This window comes from Cydia strobilella, chromosome 18, assembly GCF_947568885.1.
Source record: "Cydia strobilella chromosome 18, ilCydStro3.1, whole genome shotgun sequence".
Taxonomy (NCBI): Eukaryota; Metazoa; Arthropoda; class Insecta; order Lepidoptera; family Tortricidae; genus Cydia; species Cydia strobilella.
Genome location: NC_086058.1, coordinates 13,633,200 through 13,651,119, shown reverse-complemented (window position 1 = coordinate 13,651,119; position 17,920 = coordinate 13,633,200). Strand labels below are relative to the sequence as shown.

The following is a 17,920-nucleotide window of genomic DNA, read 5'->3' as shown; positions in this document are numbered from 1 at the left end:
TTGTTGTTATAGCAGCAACAGAAATACATCATCTGTGAAAATTTCAACTGGCTAGCTATCACGGTTCATGGGATCACTGAGATACAGCCTGGTGACAGACAGACAGACGGACAGCAGAATCTTAGTAATAGGGTCCCGTTTTTACCCTTTGGGTACGGAACCCTAAAAACGATTACGAAGATCATAATATATTATGACCACGAAAAGTATCCAATAGTACTATTGATGACATAACTGAAAACCTGCCACAAAGGTCAATGGCACACAAACACTATAATAGCGGTGATAAAAATAACTTGACCATTAATATTATCCACGCTTCATTGAGAAATATTTAAGGGATTAAAGTCCTAGGAACAATATTATTGATGCTATGAATAAATATGAATGAGTAGTAGATTGTTGTACTTTAGGTCTCGGGGGGGGGGGGGAGTGAATATAGCGAATCCAGGACACCTCCCCAAACGGCACTTTGTGGGAAACGCCGGTGTGGGTTTAGTGGGTAGGCTCAGGCTCCTCCCCCTCTTTTTCATGGGAGGTGAGAGTCCCACATACCTATACCCCAAAAATGGGCCAAACTCATAATAGCAGTCCCGCACCGTAAAAAATAAAGATTGTTGTAAATTACAACTTGTAATCTTATACTTACCTATTCTACATAATATCGGGTGATATCGGGGATCTCGGAAACGGCTCTAACGATTTTGATGAAATTTGCTATATGGGGGTTTTCGGGGGCGAAAAATCGAACTAGGTCTTATGTCTGGGAAAGCGCATTTTTGAGTTTTTATGCTTTCCGAGCAAAGCTTTGTCTTCCAGATATTTAGGAACTAATAAGTACTTACGTGACAATGATAGGAAAAACAGTTTAATTTATTTTCTTTTAAATAATAGTGAGTATGAATTGCAAAATGAAGTTAACATGTCAAATTCAAAACGCAACAAACAAACTCTAGGTAAACCTATCTGCCGGCACAACGCTAATTATTTTAAATAGGTTTTGATATAAAACATCTAACTTAAGTACTGTTAAATCACCCAACTTCAAAAGCTCTCAGTTATTGTCCAAATAACATGGAATAGGTATCTATGATATTTTTTGAATGTCGAAGTTCTATTGAAAAATATGTTTATAAATGGATGAAAAAACCTAGACAAAACCAAACATAATTAATTATACTTAAGTACGCTTTGAACTTGACGACCATAGTTGTAGTAGTTGGGTGGTAGTACAGGACTATACTTTAGTTGGGTGGTTTTACTGTACTTTCTGAAAAACATTGTTTCAGTCGTTTGGTAAAATTACAACAGTCATTTTCGAACATCTAAATGCAAATTCTAAGATCCCAATCTCTCATCTCACAAATTTAAAATAAACGAGCCTTAATCAATCAATCAATCATTTTTATTTCGTCATCACAGGTGTAAATACATTAGTATAGATGATATTAGGGTGTTTTTCATGCAGCGGCTATGATGTAACTAATAACATATAACAAATGTTGGTCAGTTTGAGGTGTACAGCCTACAGCTTAATTCATTGCTCCTGTTACAGGAAACACCCGGCATGTTACAAACTAAAGAAATAAAATATATAAAAATAGTCAACCAACTATGGATGGTATAGTAAGGATGCCAATCTCTTATGGCAGAATTGTTGCAGAAGTGACCGCTTTCAGCTTTAAATAATGGTTCCTAATCTCTTCGGTGGCGCTAGTTAGGCTCTGGGACATGAGTAAAACATGAACCATATAAGGCAACAAATAACCCGACCAAATTACGTAGGTTGTTTTGGTAGTATTTCGGTGTATGGTGGCGCCGCCTAATTACTGTTTTTTGATGGACACTTTTCATACATAGAGATTTGGCTCCTTTATATAGTCTCCATGAATAATGTAATAACTTAAATGTCAATTGTCTTAAATGTCTTAATACAGTTAGACTAGACACAATTCAAAGAGGTCGTATTAATACATTTATAAAAATTACTTATTTACAAACAGTTAGGAGTGGCTGACCGACCACCCAGAGAACCAGATCATGACAAATGTCTTCACATTCATCATCCATTACTGATTATAATCATTTGTAATAACAACAAGTAAAATGACCAGACAAATTACTTAAGTATCTATCTGTATTGCTATCAATTTGAATGCAAGTTGTTAATTTGTAATATTTTAATACCTTTTATGGATTTCGTTTTTATGAGTACCAAGTTACTAACAGACTTTTAGGCGAGGCATTATTCTTTTTTAAGGCAATTGTGTGACAATATATGGGGTTATTTGAGCGTTCCTTTTTTTCGTCAAATTTCAGATTTTTTTGCTTATAAAAAAGTATTTAAAGAAAATAATTTTAAGCGAGGGAAGGCTAAATCCTTCCCTGCCGAAAATAAAACCAAGGCATTCTTTACCACACCTAAAAGAAAAATACATATGACACATATAATTACAAACGTATACATAAGTATATAAAGACGAAACATAAAAGCCAAAAGGTACACTAAGAATAAACAATTTTGGAGCCAGAAGGGTCATTGTCCCAAACATTTTAGCCCTAGATGGTTTCAATTGCGTAATGTCATGATCTCTTTAAGGGAGACGCATAAAAGGGAACAGTTTTTGATAATCATTGGTGATAGCTTGTTAAATAACTTAACCTCGACATAATTTGTATATATAATATATACTTTGATCTTGATATGCCTTTAAATAACGTTAAATGTGCCAGTACTTGACACTGCTCTAATAGTTGCCACCTGCAATCTCAATAGCTGTGACATGTAGGATGTCAACTGTTAGAGCGTTTTCACATTGTCTGATCCAATATCGGATGTCGGAAGGAAGTAAAATGTATGTGTTTCTCTGTATTTATTTATGCATTTAATAAATAATTATTACTAAAAACGATAAATAACGCAAAAAAGGCGGACTTAATACCAATGGCACTCTCCTGCAGCTATTTTTGGCATAGGCGCCTTCCGACATCCGATATCCGAAAGGCGCTTCCATAAATTCAGCCATGTCGGAGCCCCCCGTCAGCTGTCGGACCGATAATATTTGTTTGTGTGCGTATGTGTAGTCATAATGCTGTGTGCGTGACCGTTAAAGATGGCGCCCGGGAATAATTATGACACTAAGCCATGTGGACCATGGAAATTATAAGTTTTTCAGATGTGTTATGCTCAAGCGTATTGCACAGACCCATTTTAAAAGGATTCTGCGTGTTAACAGGCAAAGGTACAAATATTACTCACAGTGGATTCTAGGCATAATTAAGGCCAAAGATAGATATAACTCCGTAATAGATGGATACAGTCTAAGGAAAAAACGTGCCTCGAAAATCAAGAAAATTTGATTCTCGATCAGATGGCGCCACTAGTTTTGGCCTACTCTCGTATAGAGGGCGTTGACGGTTTCGTTTGTTATTTATAATTTTAACGCATATCAGTGAAAGAACATGGGTCAAAATCATATAAAAATAATTAATGCAAATAAAAAAATCATTTATCCATATTTTAATACATTTTAACGTATTTTTATAAATCTTCATTTTTAGTATTAAAGTATGTCGATAGATGGCAGTGAATTTACAGTGGTTACAAAATTTACTATGAGTCTTATTATATCCTCTTTGATTGAGGCATATAAACCTAATCTCAGGTGTAAACAAATCATCAAATTCCGAAGATCCATCGTTCATGACTGTGATTACGTGGGGCCATTACCATAATGTCTGCTTTTAAGGCAATCGCTCAATAAAACCGTACCGATGATCGTACCTTGAGGGACTCCGAGTCGTGAGATGTTATTATTTATCGACATACCTTCCTTTAGGTATGCTTTCCTAATTTGGCTACGGGAAATGTTAAAGTTATGGTTTTAGTTTGCGATGACAGGTCTTCAGGCGGTCTATAGCATAAGTTGCGTTCTCGCGCGCGACTCCATAGGCCTACATCTAGCGCGACTTCAAGTATGGACTCGCGCGAGAACGCAACTTATGCTAGACCGCCAGATCGACTTTTTTTATGATTTAGGAGGCAAACGAGCAGACGAATCGCTTGATGGTAAGCTATTACCGTCGCTCATGGACGACGTCGTCCAACACCACAGGGGTTATACGTTGCCGGCATTTAAGATGGGAGTATAAGCTCCTTTGTTGATTAGGATTAGGTACCCTTCCTAAATCTGAATATCAGCAGTTATTCTACAATACAATACAAATACTCTTTATTGCACACCTCAATAAAAAAAAAACAATACATAAAGAAATCAGCAACAGAAGTAGAGGTAAAAATGGAATCCTATTACAAAGACTCCACTGTCCGTCTGTCTGTCTGTCACCAGGCTGTATCTCATGAACCGTGATAAAAGTTAAAATTTTCACAGATGATGTATTTCTGTTGCCGCTATAGTAACAAATACTTGTACTAAAAATTAAATGTACGGAACCCTCGGTGGGCCAGTCCGACTCGCACTTGTCCGGTTTCTTTTTTGAAGAACCCCATACTGTAGCCCCTCGGGAAAACCTCGGCAGGGAGCTCATTCCACAGCCGGAGCGTCCGTGGGAGGAAATTCCTCTTACGTTGCGTCTTACGTAGGCGAACACTCGCATACGCGAAGCGAAGCGGCGCGGCGCGGCGCGGCGGGCCCACGGCGTTCGCAACGCAACGAGATCGCCCCCGTAGGCCACTTGTATAGGTATCAAAGGATTGATTCACCTCGCTTCGCGTTCGCGCTCAGAATAATGACTAAAGCATAGAAGTCGGGCAAAAATGCTTCGCAAATATGTATACCCGTACTTTACTTCCTTACGAATTAGATAATGTGCCGAAAAGAGATGCATATATGCTTGTTATTTCTCATTTACGTACGGTGTCATAAGTTTGATAATTTGCTAGGGATGTAACTGTGTCGACTTTTTATATCGATAAATTATGCATAAGTTTATGTGCCGTGTAAAATAATAATCACGAAATTGGCAAATTGATAATAGTCTGGCTAATGAAAGTTGAACCTCAAAAAACGCGGCAATTTCAAGAAATCTGTAGCAGGCGGCTCGTTGAAATGAAATGAAATGAAATGCGTGGAATACAAGGATTGCATAACTTTTACACTTTTTATAATTTTCATATTCTAAAAATCGTTAAAAAGTATAAAAATTATGCAATCCTTGGAATCAAAGCCGGCAGCTTGGAACCGCCTGATATGAGGATTAATGCATGTACCTAATATAGCTTTTATCTCATTTGCAGTCTACCACTCAGAACCGTCTAACTATACCTCTCGTTTTTTTATCATTAGAAAGAAGGCGAGCGATCTTAACGTGTCGTTTTATCGAAAAACACTTGGAAAATAAGTCACAACAAATATAATATACGATCATTTACATACTTTTGCTTTCATAAGTAAAATATTGTTATATTTATAAAAAAACTTGTCAATAAAAAGACACGTGGAAATGGTTTACCGTTTTTTCTAATGCTAAAAGACTAAGAATAGTTTCTAGTCATGTACAGTCAGCTGCAGAGAAAAGGCACCCCCCTGCATACAAAGTTCTGTAAATTAGTATGGACGTGGGGTACCTTTTCTCTGCAGCTGACTGTACCAAATAGGAAATAATAAAAAAAAAACGTTCGTGTAATATTTTTTTATTATTTAATAATAGGGAATATTACGCGAAACTCGGCGTAGGTGGCGCCATTATCACAATCTGAGGGTCTATCGCGAAACAAGAAAATGGAACTTTCGTTATCTAACATCTCTGTCACTCTTGCGTATTCGAGCGATAAAGAGGCAGCTAGATAACGAAATTTCGGATTCGAGTTTTCCGGTAGGTCCCCTGAAAACTTGTCAAAAACCTGTTAAAAGTACAGTATGAATAAGTTACTCTACGGTGCACTAAAAAAGCTAGTGCTGCACTCTGGTGGCAGAACATTGCAGTAATATCCCCTATTCCTCGTCCTTTGGAAATCTGAAATAAAAAGTTGAGTTTTGTGACCAACAATATTAATAAAAGGAACATTCATCAATGATCATTAATGTCTTTTTTATTAGGGTTCCGTACCCAAGAAGTAAAAACGGGACCCTATTACTAATACTTCGCTGTCCGTCTGTCTGTCACCAGGCTGTATCTCATGAACCGTGATAGCTAGACAGTTGAAATTTTCACAGATGATGTATTTCTGTTGCCGCTATAACAACAAATACTAAAAAGTACGGTCCCCTTGGTGCGCGCGTCCGACCCGCACTTGACCGGTTTTTAGTATTAAACTATAGTCTGGCAAACACAATCTGTCAGTAAGTAAGAACAAAGAAAACTATAGGTACAGTCGAAGGCAAAAATATCGATCCAGACAAATGGCTTAAAAATATGTGAACACGATTTTATTGTCTGAGCGTACACATATTTTTGAGACTTTGGGAATGTATATATATTTATGCCCTTGACTGTACTCATCAATTAAAATGAGACAGTCCTGGGCCAAACTATAAGAAAGCTGTAAATGTCGATAGGTTATTGATCTGAGGTCGATACATCACTATGCCAAAAATATAACCTTTCATACTTAGCAGAAAAGTTCGAAAATTTATGCAAAAATCTATATAGACTTGAATGCAAGTAATAATTACATAAACAATATATCGATTTCTATGTTTAGGGTCAGGTCCTATAAATTAATTTCTTCAAAATTGAACAAAACTCACCGATTAAAGGTTATCGGTTCGTGCGTATTTTCTTTTCTTCCTGTATGCGATTTACAGCCCTCGATCACACAAGACATTATCACAAAGGGAACTTCAAACCATTACAAATAAAAACTCAACACGTTTTCCAACAATCTTTCAGGAATAGCAAAAATATAATTAAAATAAACCAAGATGACCGCTGAAACATCCCGAAATATTTCAACTAAAATAATACGACTATGTCAAGTTGTTACAGTTGACACTTACCTGTGAAATAACGAACTTATATTTTATTTGGCTGGATTATATTATAGAACCACATAGGACCATTTGACATTTCCCTCAGTACATCTTATGACAATACTGAAAAAAACGAAAGAACTTGCGGATTGTTGTCTCACTCACTCATAGAAAAAAAGTAATAACGTGTTGTGAATACGATATCTTTTACCAAGCTTTTATTTTTGCCCGGCTTCTTTGCTTTAGTCATTATTCTGAGCGTTCGCGTGTCGTTCGCCTACGTAGACGTAGTACGCTGCGTTAAACCGCACAGTGCGCGACTATTTAGGCTCTTTGCTGCCTTTGCCGCGGGTGTGCTGCCTTTGTTAAAATTAAGTTAAAAATCAATATGTTCTGTTTCAAAGTATTCAAACTTACAATGTGACCTTATAAATTAAATGCAATTAATAATGCAAACCCATACATTAGTCAATCTTCACTGCCCTACCTTTCCTAGTTAAAATTGAATTTTATAATTGAAGGATCGTAAAATTAACATACAATTAGCAATTACTTGATATCCTTTACATGCCGTTACATATCATTTTCAACACCGGGCCTACCGCGAAACACGAAAATCGAAATTTCGTTATCTGCCTCTCTATCGCTCGAATTTGCAAGTGTGATAGAGAGCAGGGAATGGATACCGGTATTTTTTGTATGGGAACTAAACCGGTATTTTTTGTATGGAAACGAAACCGGTATTTTTTTGTTCTTTGTCAATTATTTCATTTCTAATTGGGCAATCTAATACTAAGAAGTCGTTACACAAAACACAACTGAATCCTACATTTAGAGTATAAAAAAATATATGATTATTTGGAAGTTTTTGCAAAAAAACCGGTTCCGATTACTGATATAGAGGCAGATAACAAAATTTCGATTTTCGTTTTTCGCGGTAGGTCCTCAGTGATAGGATTCGTGCTTCATACATAAGTATATTTAATACTTAGATACTGTTGGAATGTAAGCTTTTGGGCAATGGATAAAACTTTAATATGGAGGATTTAATAAAACTTTATGAACTAGTTGGTCAAGCAAATCTTGTCAGTAGAAAAAGGCGGCAAATTTAGAAAATGTAGACGCGAAGGGATATCACCCCATAGAGAGTTGGAATTTCGCGCCTTTTTCTACTGTCAAGATTTGCTTGACCAACTAAAGTTTGTCAAAGGACTGTCTCATTTCAAACATAGACAGAGAGAATCATACTATTTTAAAGGCATCTATTGTACTGTCTTACACTAGTACTAGCACCCAAAGAAATGAATGAGTATATTTTTTTTTTGTTATTTACTGACAATTTGGTTTGACCAACTGTATATATATAAGTATTAAAAAAAAGACTTTCGAAATATCACATTTTACGGCTACCACCAGTTTGGCACTGTCATATTCGCTAACGGCTACGTAACTTACTTTCTATACATCTCGCTCGCCCTAATATGCGAGTACGAGCGAGATGCATAGAAAGTAAGTTACGCAGACGTTAGCGAATATGTCAGTATCAGATCAATGTCGAGCACGTGGTAAAAGCATAATGGGGCTTATTACACTTTGCTAAATTTAGTAACCAACAAGAGGGACGCCGCTATACGTGAGACGCGATAAGAGATACATCCTATCGTTTCTCACGTATAGCGTCGTCCCTCTTATTAGTCACTAAATTAGGATAGTGAAATAAGCTCTTAAAGAAAGAATTAATAATCTAAACGAGAGCGTTGATGTCTTTTGCTCTACCGTTCAGTTGCGTCTTTCAGTCCGGATCCGGAGGTCGCGAAGTTTCTTGGAACATGATCGGCTTAGTGCCAGGAAAAAATACTAAAATAATTTTAAATTAATCTATTTTTAGGGTTCCGTAGTCTACTGTTTATAGTTTCGCCATGTCAGATGTCCGTCTGTCCGTCCGTCCGCGGCTACAATGGAGCTGGCCGGGATCTGACCGCCGCTGTCAGTTTCGCAATCCCCCTGCGGATCGAAGATGATAGCATAACAAAGGCGAACTATTAACCTATTAGAGTTTTGTACAGTCAACTGTAATAATATACAATCCATACTAATACTAATAATACTAATTATTAATTACTAATTTACTAATATTTACTAATTTACTAATATTACTAATAATATTATAAATGCGAAAGTCTGTTTGCCTGTCTGTATTTCTGTCTGTGTGTTCCCCTCTTCACGATTAAACCGCTGAAGTTGAAATTTGGCATAGAGATATTCCCGGAGAAGGACATAGGATAGTTTTTATCCCGAATGAACCCTTAAGAAGGTCAAAAGCGGGGTGGAATTGAAATAATGAATGAAGTGCTTGATAATTTGTGTACATAAGCAATTAAGCATATGCTCAAATTGCATGATTGCTATTACACTTTATCCAGGCGCTATTCTTACTCTAGCTGCGGTTACTAAGTCCACGCAGAGAAAGTCGCGGGCAAAAGCTAGTGCAATAATAATAAACAACGCAGCGCCCAAAAAATTACAACAAGGGTCCGTTTTGTTTGACACCTGAGTCACCTGACAATGATTATTTCCTTTCCATTTCTGGGTACCAACGCAACAACAACAACGGCGTTATAGTTCGACAAAGAATTGTAGAAAATTATTGATGGCGCCACTTCCTACGTAACTGTCACATTTTTGACGTAAAAACAATAGGGTATTTGAATGTATTTAAAATTAAATATTTTACACTATGCGTGCAATAAAGCACCAGAAAATTAATAGAGAAACGTAGACAGCAGTAAGTTTTAGACACAATTTCTATTTTAAAACTCGTAAAAAACTATAAAGAGTAATTAATTTGATTGTGACGTCACATGCTAGTGTTTCATATAAATCAAAGATTATAACTGCGTAATAGATGGATACAGTCTAAGGAAAAAACGTGCCTCGAAAATCAAGAAAATTTGATTTTCGATCAGAGGGCGCTACTAGCTTTGGCCTACTGTCGTATAGATGGCGTTGACGGTTTCGTTTGTTATTTAACAATTTAAACGCATATCAGTGAAGGAACATGGGTCAAAATCATAAAAATAATTAATGCAAATAAAAAAAATCATTTATCCATATTTAAATACATTTTATCGTATTTTTATAAATCTTCATTTTAAGTTTTAAAGTATGTCGATAGATGGCAGTGAATTTACTGTGGTTACAAAATCTACTATGACAGTACCGCTCTATCTTATATCCTCTTTGATATAAATTCAATAGTAGAAAATCTTTTTGACAGTTCGTAAAAAGAAATTTATTTGACTAGTAGTCAAATACCCTATTTAGTATAGATTTTTTTTAGTTCCATGTCGCACTATACCTAGCGTCAATATTTACTATCATTCATTCTTTTAAAATTATGGCTTCAGTCCAGTGGGACTATTTCGCCAGTATCAAGGTCTTAGGAGCTTTAAATACTACCAAGCTTGATACTACTAAAATTGTACGGTTAGTTAGTACAAGACAGTGTACGGTGATTTTATTAGCTCTTGTAAAGCGATAGCTGAACTTTACAAGAAACACGTGGGGCTAATTGGCTTTGTCGCCAAAACGGGTGGGTACAGCTACAGTACAGACTGGCAAAAAAGAGTAGAAATTAAAAAGAGGAAACACTGTAGTGTCGTCCCTTTCAAATCAATCTAAGAAAAACGGTTTTTAACTTGTACTCTTTTTTGCCAGACTGTAAACTCGTATCTAGATTAGTTCTTCATTATCCGCACACTTCCACATTAGTTTATTGCATAATAAGATATCAGTATTACACTTTAACCAACGTTAATGAGCAAAAACAAAGAAATTAATCACGACTCGATATCATCAAGATGGCGGTCGACAAGCAACCAATCTTATACCCTTTAACGAGCAATTCTTGTATACATATATCTATCTATATTTATATCTTATACCCTTTATATATATATATATTTATATATTTCGGGGATCTCGGAAACGGCTCTAACGATTTTAACGAAATTTGCCATATATAGGGGGGTTTTCAGGGGCGAAAAATCGATCTAGCTGGATCTTATGTCTGGGAAAACGCGCATTTTTGAGTTTTTACGTTTTTATATGTTTTCCGAGCAAAGCTCGGTCTCCCAGATATTACTCGTATTTACTTATTAGACCAGCAATGTACGGTGAAATTGTCAATGTCAGGATACAATTGTCAGCGCGGTGAAACAAAAGGTTTCGTACTTGCGTAGCCAACGTGCAATGTCACTGTCGCACTAGTTGAGAAGAGTGATACAGACTATAGAGAGTGATGACTACGAATACTACGATACGCTACGGATCGTTAACGATTGGCACGTTGGCTACGCGCCCTTGTCAAATAAAGAAAAAAACCGGCCAAGTGCGAGTCGGACTCGCGCTCGAAGGGTTCCGTACCATTACGCAGAAAACGGCAAAAAAATCACGTTTGTTGTGTGGGATTAAATATTTATTTTATTCTGTTTTAAATTCAAAATTCAAATTCAAAATGTTTTATTTGTAAATATAGGTAGTACATACAGTGATGGTAATCTTACAATAAGTGAGAGTTTTTAGTATTAGTTGTTATAGCGGCAACAGAAATACGACATCATCTGTGAAAATTTTGACTGTCTAACTATCACGGTTCATGAGATACAGCCTGGTGACCGACAGACAGACGGACAGAGGAGTCTGAGTAATAGGGGCCCGTTTTTATCCTTTGGGTTGGGTACGGAACCCTAAACATGATTTTTACAATTTCGCTGTGAATGTACTTCTGTTTTTTGTGGACAAATTTATTTCTTTTCTTAAATATACATCGTGAGAAGATCTCTTAACATACCAGAGGGTCTACCACCTGGGGGCCTAGCCAAGATGCCAATCGTTTGCGCTGTAGCGAACGAAACACTAATCTCTCTATCACTCTTCCATATTAGTGCCACAGAGATATATTAGCGTTTCGTTCGCTACGGCGCAAACGATTGGCATCTTGGCTAGGCCCCCAGGTGTAAGTCCCACACTAACGTTGTTACTTATCTTAATAAATGTTACTGAAACCAGTTCATATGTTATGATATCATGTCACAAACAAACACAAGCAAATTATTCAATTACAACCTCATAACAACCCGTTACATGTCAGGTTAACCAGGGATCTGACCTCACAGTACACTTAAACTGATTTTAAAACAGTTTGCATTTTTGCACAACATGCTCTCAATGCACGTACAAACTATTATCCATTTTAAACCTTATTTCGAAGACCATAAGGTCCATCGTTGGTTAGTTAAATGTGTTACTGTTTGTACATAATTGCGTCCTTGCACTTGTCTGATTGTCAAATTTTTTGCCCAACGCACGTCGCCTTTAATTTTTATAATGTTCGACCCCTGCGTAATTTTGCTTAAGATCCGGGGGGCTATTCTTAATGCGCTAAAGATGGATTTTATTTTGATGGAGTATTGGTTGGTGTTTGTGGACATCATTGCAGAAACGAAAGCCGCTAGACTCCAACGGCTCGGGCACGTAGTCCGGATGGGTGAAGCTTTCAGCAATTAACTTGTTACTCGTAGCAAAAAATAAATATTGAGCACAGTAAGTACCGACCGGTCTGGCCTAGTGGGAGTAGTGGGTAGTGACCCTGCCTGGGAAGCCGATGGTCCTGGCCGTCCTGGGTTCGAATCCCGGTAAGGACATTTATTTGTGTGATGAACACAAATATTTGTTCCTGAGTCATGGGTGTTTTCTATGTATACAGGGTGGCTACATTTTTTGTCGCGATTTCGTGGTTGGTCCCATAGTAAAAGTTGCTCAGTATAATCTCAAAACCTCCCTGGCAGAGGAATGCACTTATTTGTTAGCCACCGTGAATAAGTATGTATTTATTTATATAAGTATGTATATCGTCGCCTAGCAACCATAGTACAAGCTGCTTAGTTTGGGGCTAGGTTGATCAGTGTAAGATGTTCCCGGGTATTTATTTATTTATTTTTATTTATTTAATTTAATTGGGTGTCGCAGAATGCAGACCCGGGTTAAAGATGACGCACAAAAAAAAGCTGGTAAACACGCACACGCACACACATAAGCACACCCACACATGCGCCCGCGCAAATAATTAGTAATATCGGAGGAATATCGATCGGGAGGTTTTGAAACGACGCACACATGCAACTGTTAAGGAGACGAACGCAATGTAGTTTTTTTGTTATTTATTAGTGCCAGGATTAATTTATGTCAGTAAAAGTACAGATAGATTTATATTTACTTATTGCTCACTGGTGACATTTAATAGCGATACAATATGTAATTAATTAATTATATCATGAAATAAAACAAATAAAAAAAATTAAAGGCAAAAATTCAGTGGAAAAGTTAACTACTTAATTAATAACAAAACTTCCGTGAGCATAGACATATTAAATATATATACCCGTTATTAATATACTTAATTAATATCAAATTTGATTGCATTCATATTCAGGAAAGTAAAAATCTTTGTCTGCGGTTACCGCGATAGTTACTCATGAAATAAAACTAAATATGAAAACGGATTATATCGTGTATATTGAATTTATAATAAGAATAATAATACATCCCGACGTTTCGAACCCTTTACAGCATATGCATACTACAAATTCTATGTATACTTATTTTTTTCTGTTACGTTACTTTAAATGTACGTATATCTATTTAAAGATAGGTATTAATTACATATTCTTTATTTGGCTATTAAAACTTAACGCTCTCATAAAATATGAATTGCAATAAATTAAACACACGATTAACTTATTATTTCTGCGAAGTCGAACGTACTCTTAACTAGGAATCTTCGGCAGTCAAAGGTTAGGACCGTGAGTAAAGCTTTAAGTAACTCGCTGTGAACGACTTTACTCCATATAAATAGGATGAGATCCATCAGAAGAGCACATTCAATCCCGTCCATCCACACAGCTTAGACATGAAGCTGGTAATTTTAATAATTTTAACCCTAATACAAAGCCACAAGCATCAATTTCCGTAATTGGTCTACAATTTAGACAAATTACAGTTTTAATCTTGACCTCTCCGTCCTTTGACCTTTCACGGAAAAATCAACATGTTTTTTTCTGTTTTCAGATTATAGTCCTATCCCTTATAGCCTTTGGCTATGCTGCGAAGTTAGACAGGACGTATTTACCACCACCTGGAGCTGCGACTGCCGGGGGAAGCCCTGGGTCCCTAAACGCGCCTGGACAGAGCTTTGGGCAGCAGGCTCCAGGATTTCGAGGATCTCAGTCTCAGGCGGGACCTGCTACTGGACCGAGCCAGGCCGGTCCTGGCTTTGGTGGATCTAACCAGCCTTCTGGACCTGCTGGATTTGGCAATACTGGATCATCATCAGGATTCGGACGTGGATCTAACCAGCCTTCTGGATCAGGATACGGACGGCCTGAATCCAATCAACCTTCCGGACCTTCAGGATTTGGCAGCAACGCTGGTTCATTCGGCCGCCCTTCTGGACAGGCTGGGTCTCAGGCCTTCCAGCCTAGCGGCACTGGTGTTCAACCTCCTTCTTCCCAGTTTGGTTTTGCGCAAAATGGACCCCAGCAGCCTGAGCGTCCTCAAGCGGCAGCTGACAGGAACGCAGAAATCCTCCGATACGATAACCAGAATGACGGTGAAACGTTCTCTTACAACTTCGAGACTTCGAATGGCATTTCTGCTGAGGAGTCAGGAGTAGCCACGAACGGTGTCCAGGCTCAAGGCGGTTTCTCGTACACTGGTGACGACGGCCAGTTTTACAAGATTTCGTACACCGCTGACGAGAACGGATATCTGCCCCAGGGTGACCATCTGCCTACACCTCCCCCTATTCCTGATGAGATCCTGAGGTCCATTGAGGAGAACGCGAGGGCTGCTGCTGCTGGGACTCAAGAAGGTAAGAAATATATTTTTTCTTTACATCATTAATGGCGATTGATCTTAATATTCTTAATCTTTGCTGTGGAAAAAAGCTATAGCTATATAGGACTAAAGATGTAGCTTAACTACTTGTTTTTGTAATAGCTACGAGTAATCTAGATCTCTAATGCTATAACATAAGAGACCTAGATCGGCTTTGTTACAAAAACTTAGATAAGAGGGAAAATTCTAATATTTAGCAGTTCACATTAAGAAATGATCATGCAAATCGCTTCGTGCGAAAAATGCTATTAAGATTATTTATATCAAGACTACTTTCGTGTATAGTTACCTATTATGTGCTAACTACCTTTGCTTAATAATTTAGCCATGCAAATAAATTCAAACAGTAAATAATTGATACATTTACCTAGGTATGCGTGATTCGTATAAATAAATTACAATCATAAGAAATAAATTCTGATCGTTGCTACAAAACTTCGTGTAGATTTAATTATAAACGTGGCTATCAAATTATTTCTAATTAAAACATCAATCAAGGAAGAGCATTGGCGAGGAAAAAAACATGACCTTATTTTTCGTGCAAAGGGTAAAAGATTTTAACACTTCGCACAAGAAATAAGGTTGCGGGTAATTATAATTTTAAACAGTAAATACTTTTGCATACACTTACATGTTTTTAATAATGAGCTGTTACTTTTCTAAAGTACCTATTTAATTATATATTATCTTGTCTAGCAGTATTTGTGCAAGTTGCGGAAACTTTCACAAAAGTTAGAAAAGTTCTCGTAATGATTAACGAAACTTTTATTTTGGAAACGGAACGTTTTGATCCCCATATCAAAAACATGAAAAGTCTCCGAAAATGTTCACTGTGGATGTTTCATAATTTTGTAAACTTTCCGACATCACATCAGTAGCAGTACTTATATAATTCTCGAAGTTTTTTGTCCATTAGGATCCTTAAAATTATCCTCACGATTTGTGTGACTTCCCGAGTAATAGTAAAATGCAAAGATTATCGCGTTGTACAGTCACGAATCTTATTACAAAATGTTATTTGCAACATCAGTAACATAGTAATTTGCCATCTGTTGTCATATACCGAAGCTATTATTTCTAATGAGTATATTTCCATATTATTGCCGAGGATAAAATATGTGTTAAAAATTGCAGTTAAATCAACATTCACTGTTGTTGGTGATAAAATCGATAAAAAATTAAATATTTGAATAGGTATAAAGTTGATCAACATAAAATTTAAAACAGAAAGTAAATTAACTTAGGATGTTGTAAGAGGCAAGCTAAGTTTGATTGACTGCATTGTTCTGAGATTCTGTGTTCGCTTGATGCCGTGTACAAAAAGAAGGCATTGAGATTGCACATGTTCATAAGTTTTAGAGTACAAACTACAGTCAGCATTAATAATAGCAGACGAAACAACGCGCCAAAACTATCTGCCAGATATATTACAAAAGTGTCTGGCGCATTCAAAAGAACCTTACTGCAGCTAATTTTCCTAGTCAAAATACAATATCGATTTTTGTTAAACCCTGAAGAATCTGTCTCACACAAACCTCAATTTTATAGCATAATCTTTAATTTTACTGCCACACAAAATATAGGACTGCCTTCATCTTATCACTTTCACTAGATGATATTGATATAAAATCTACAAATATAACATAAATAGCATGTTTATAAATGGCTAATGCATTTTCATTACTCAAAAGGTGCCTACAACCCCGAAGAAGACAACGCTCCGGTATACAACGCTCCCTCCTTCAACAAAGCTCAACAGTTCGGCGGCTCCAGCGGCTTCGGACCTTCGGCCTCTGGTGGACCATCTGGACCTCAGGGATCTGGCTTCAATCAGGGCTCGACCCAAGGAAGTGCTGGACCAACTAGACCTCAGGGATCTGGTTTCAATCAGGGCTCGACTCAAGGAAGTGCTGGACCATCTAGACCCCAGGGACCTGGTTTCAACCAGGGCCAAGGAAGCCATGGATTTGGCCAAGGACCTCAAGCCCAATCAGCCTTCAACGGAAATGGCAACCAAGCATTCTCTGGCCAGCGTGCTCAAGGTCAAACTGGAGGTCAGGCTGGCTATGACTACGCCAGGCCCCAGAGTCAGGGTCGTCAGCTTAATGGAAACGCTAACGCTATACCATCTGGACCCTTTAAGCCTTCAGGCGCTCAGAACCAGGCCAGGCCCTTCCCAGGCCAGAATCAGCCGAGCCAGCCCTCAGGTCAAGCCAGACCCTTCTCAGGACAAAACCAGCCGTCTGGCCCAGCTTCCAACCAGAGACAATACCTGGCTCCTGAGCCTCAGCAGCGTCAACCTGGAAACCAAGCCGGATCTGCTCCTCAGTCATTCAACCAGGGTCCCCAAGGTCCCCGAAGCCAAGGTCAGGGCTCTGCCCAGTTTAACCAGAACCAAATTGGATCTGGATCGCAGCCTAGCCAAGGACCGTCTAACTTTGGCCAGAACCGCCCTTCCAACCAGCCATCTCAAGGTTCCCCAGCTCAGAGAGGCCCCCAGGGTCCCCAAGGCCCAAGAGGTCAGGGCAACACTCAACAAGATGGCTACGAATACAACCGACCTCAAAACGCTTTCAACGCTGGCAGCCAATCCAGGCCTCAGGGTCCTAATGGCTCAAGACCTCAAGCTGCTTTCCCTGGCTCAAGCTCTCAAGGTCAACCTGGATTCCCTCAGACTGGTTTCCCTGGTGCCCAAGGGCAAGGTGCGTTCCCTGGATCTAACCGTCCAGCGGCTCCAGGACCTCAAGGTTTCCCTGGTTCCCAGGCACCCAGAGGTCAGGGTCTCGGACAGCAACCCCAAAGGCCTTCCAATCAGGAAACTTTCGGAGGACCCCGGCAACCACCCAGCTTCAGTCCTGAAGAAGGATACAAATACTGAACAGCCAAAGGACGATAGCTCATATGAATGCGGCATTAGAAAATAAACAAAAAAAGTTACTCTGTACGTAGTTTTATGTTGTACATAGTAAGTTTAATGTTTTGTCACTGTGTGATAGAAGGGAAATAAATTATGCAATTTTCGAAAGCGAAAA

At 38.1% G+C, this 17,920-nt stretch overlaps 1 protein-coding gene across 1 annotated transcript in view; it reads left to right on the top strand.

Annotated features, from left to right (window-relative positions):
- LOC134749683 (hornerin-like) overlaps positions 1-17,920 on the top strand; it is a 28,044-nt gene extending 10,124 nt beyond the window's left edge. Inside the window, exons 6-7 of the mRNA XM_063684701.1 lie at positions 14,061-14,862; positions 16,580-17,920. Coding sequence (XP_063540771.1) covers positions 14,061-14,862; positions 16,580-17,766 — 1,989 coding nt within the window. The 3' untranslated portion in view covers positions 17,767-17,920. The remainder of the gene's footprint in view (positions 1-14,060; positions 14,863-16,579) is intronic.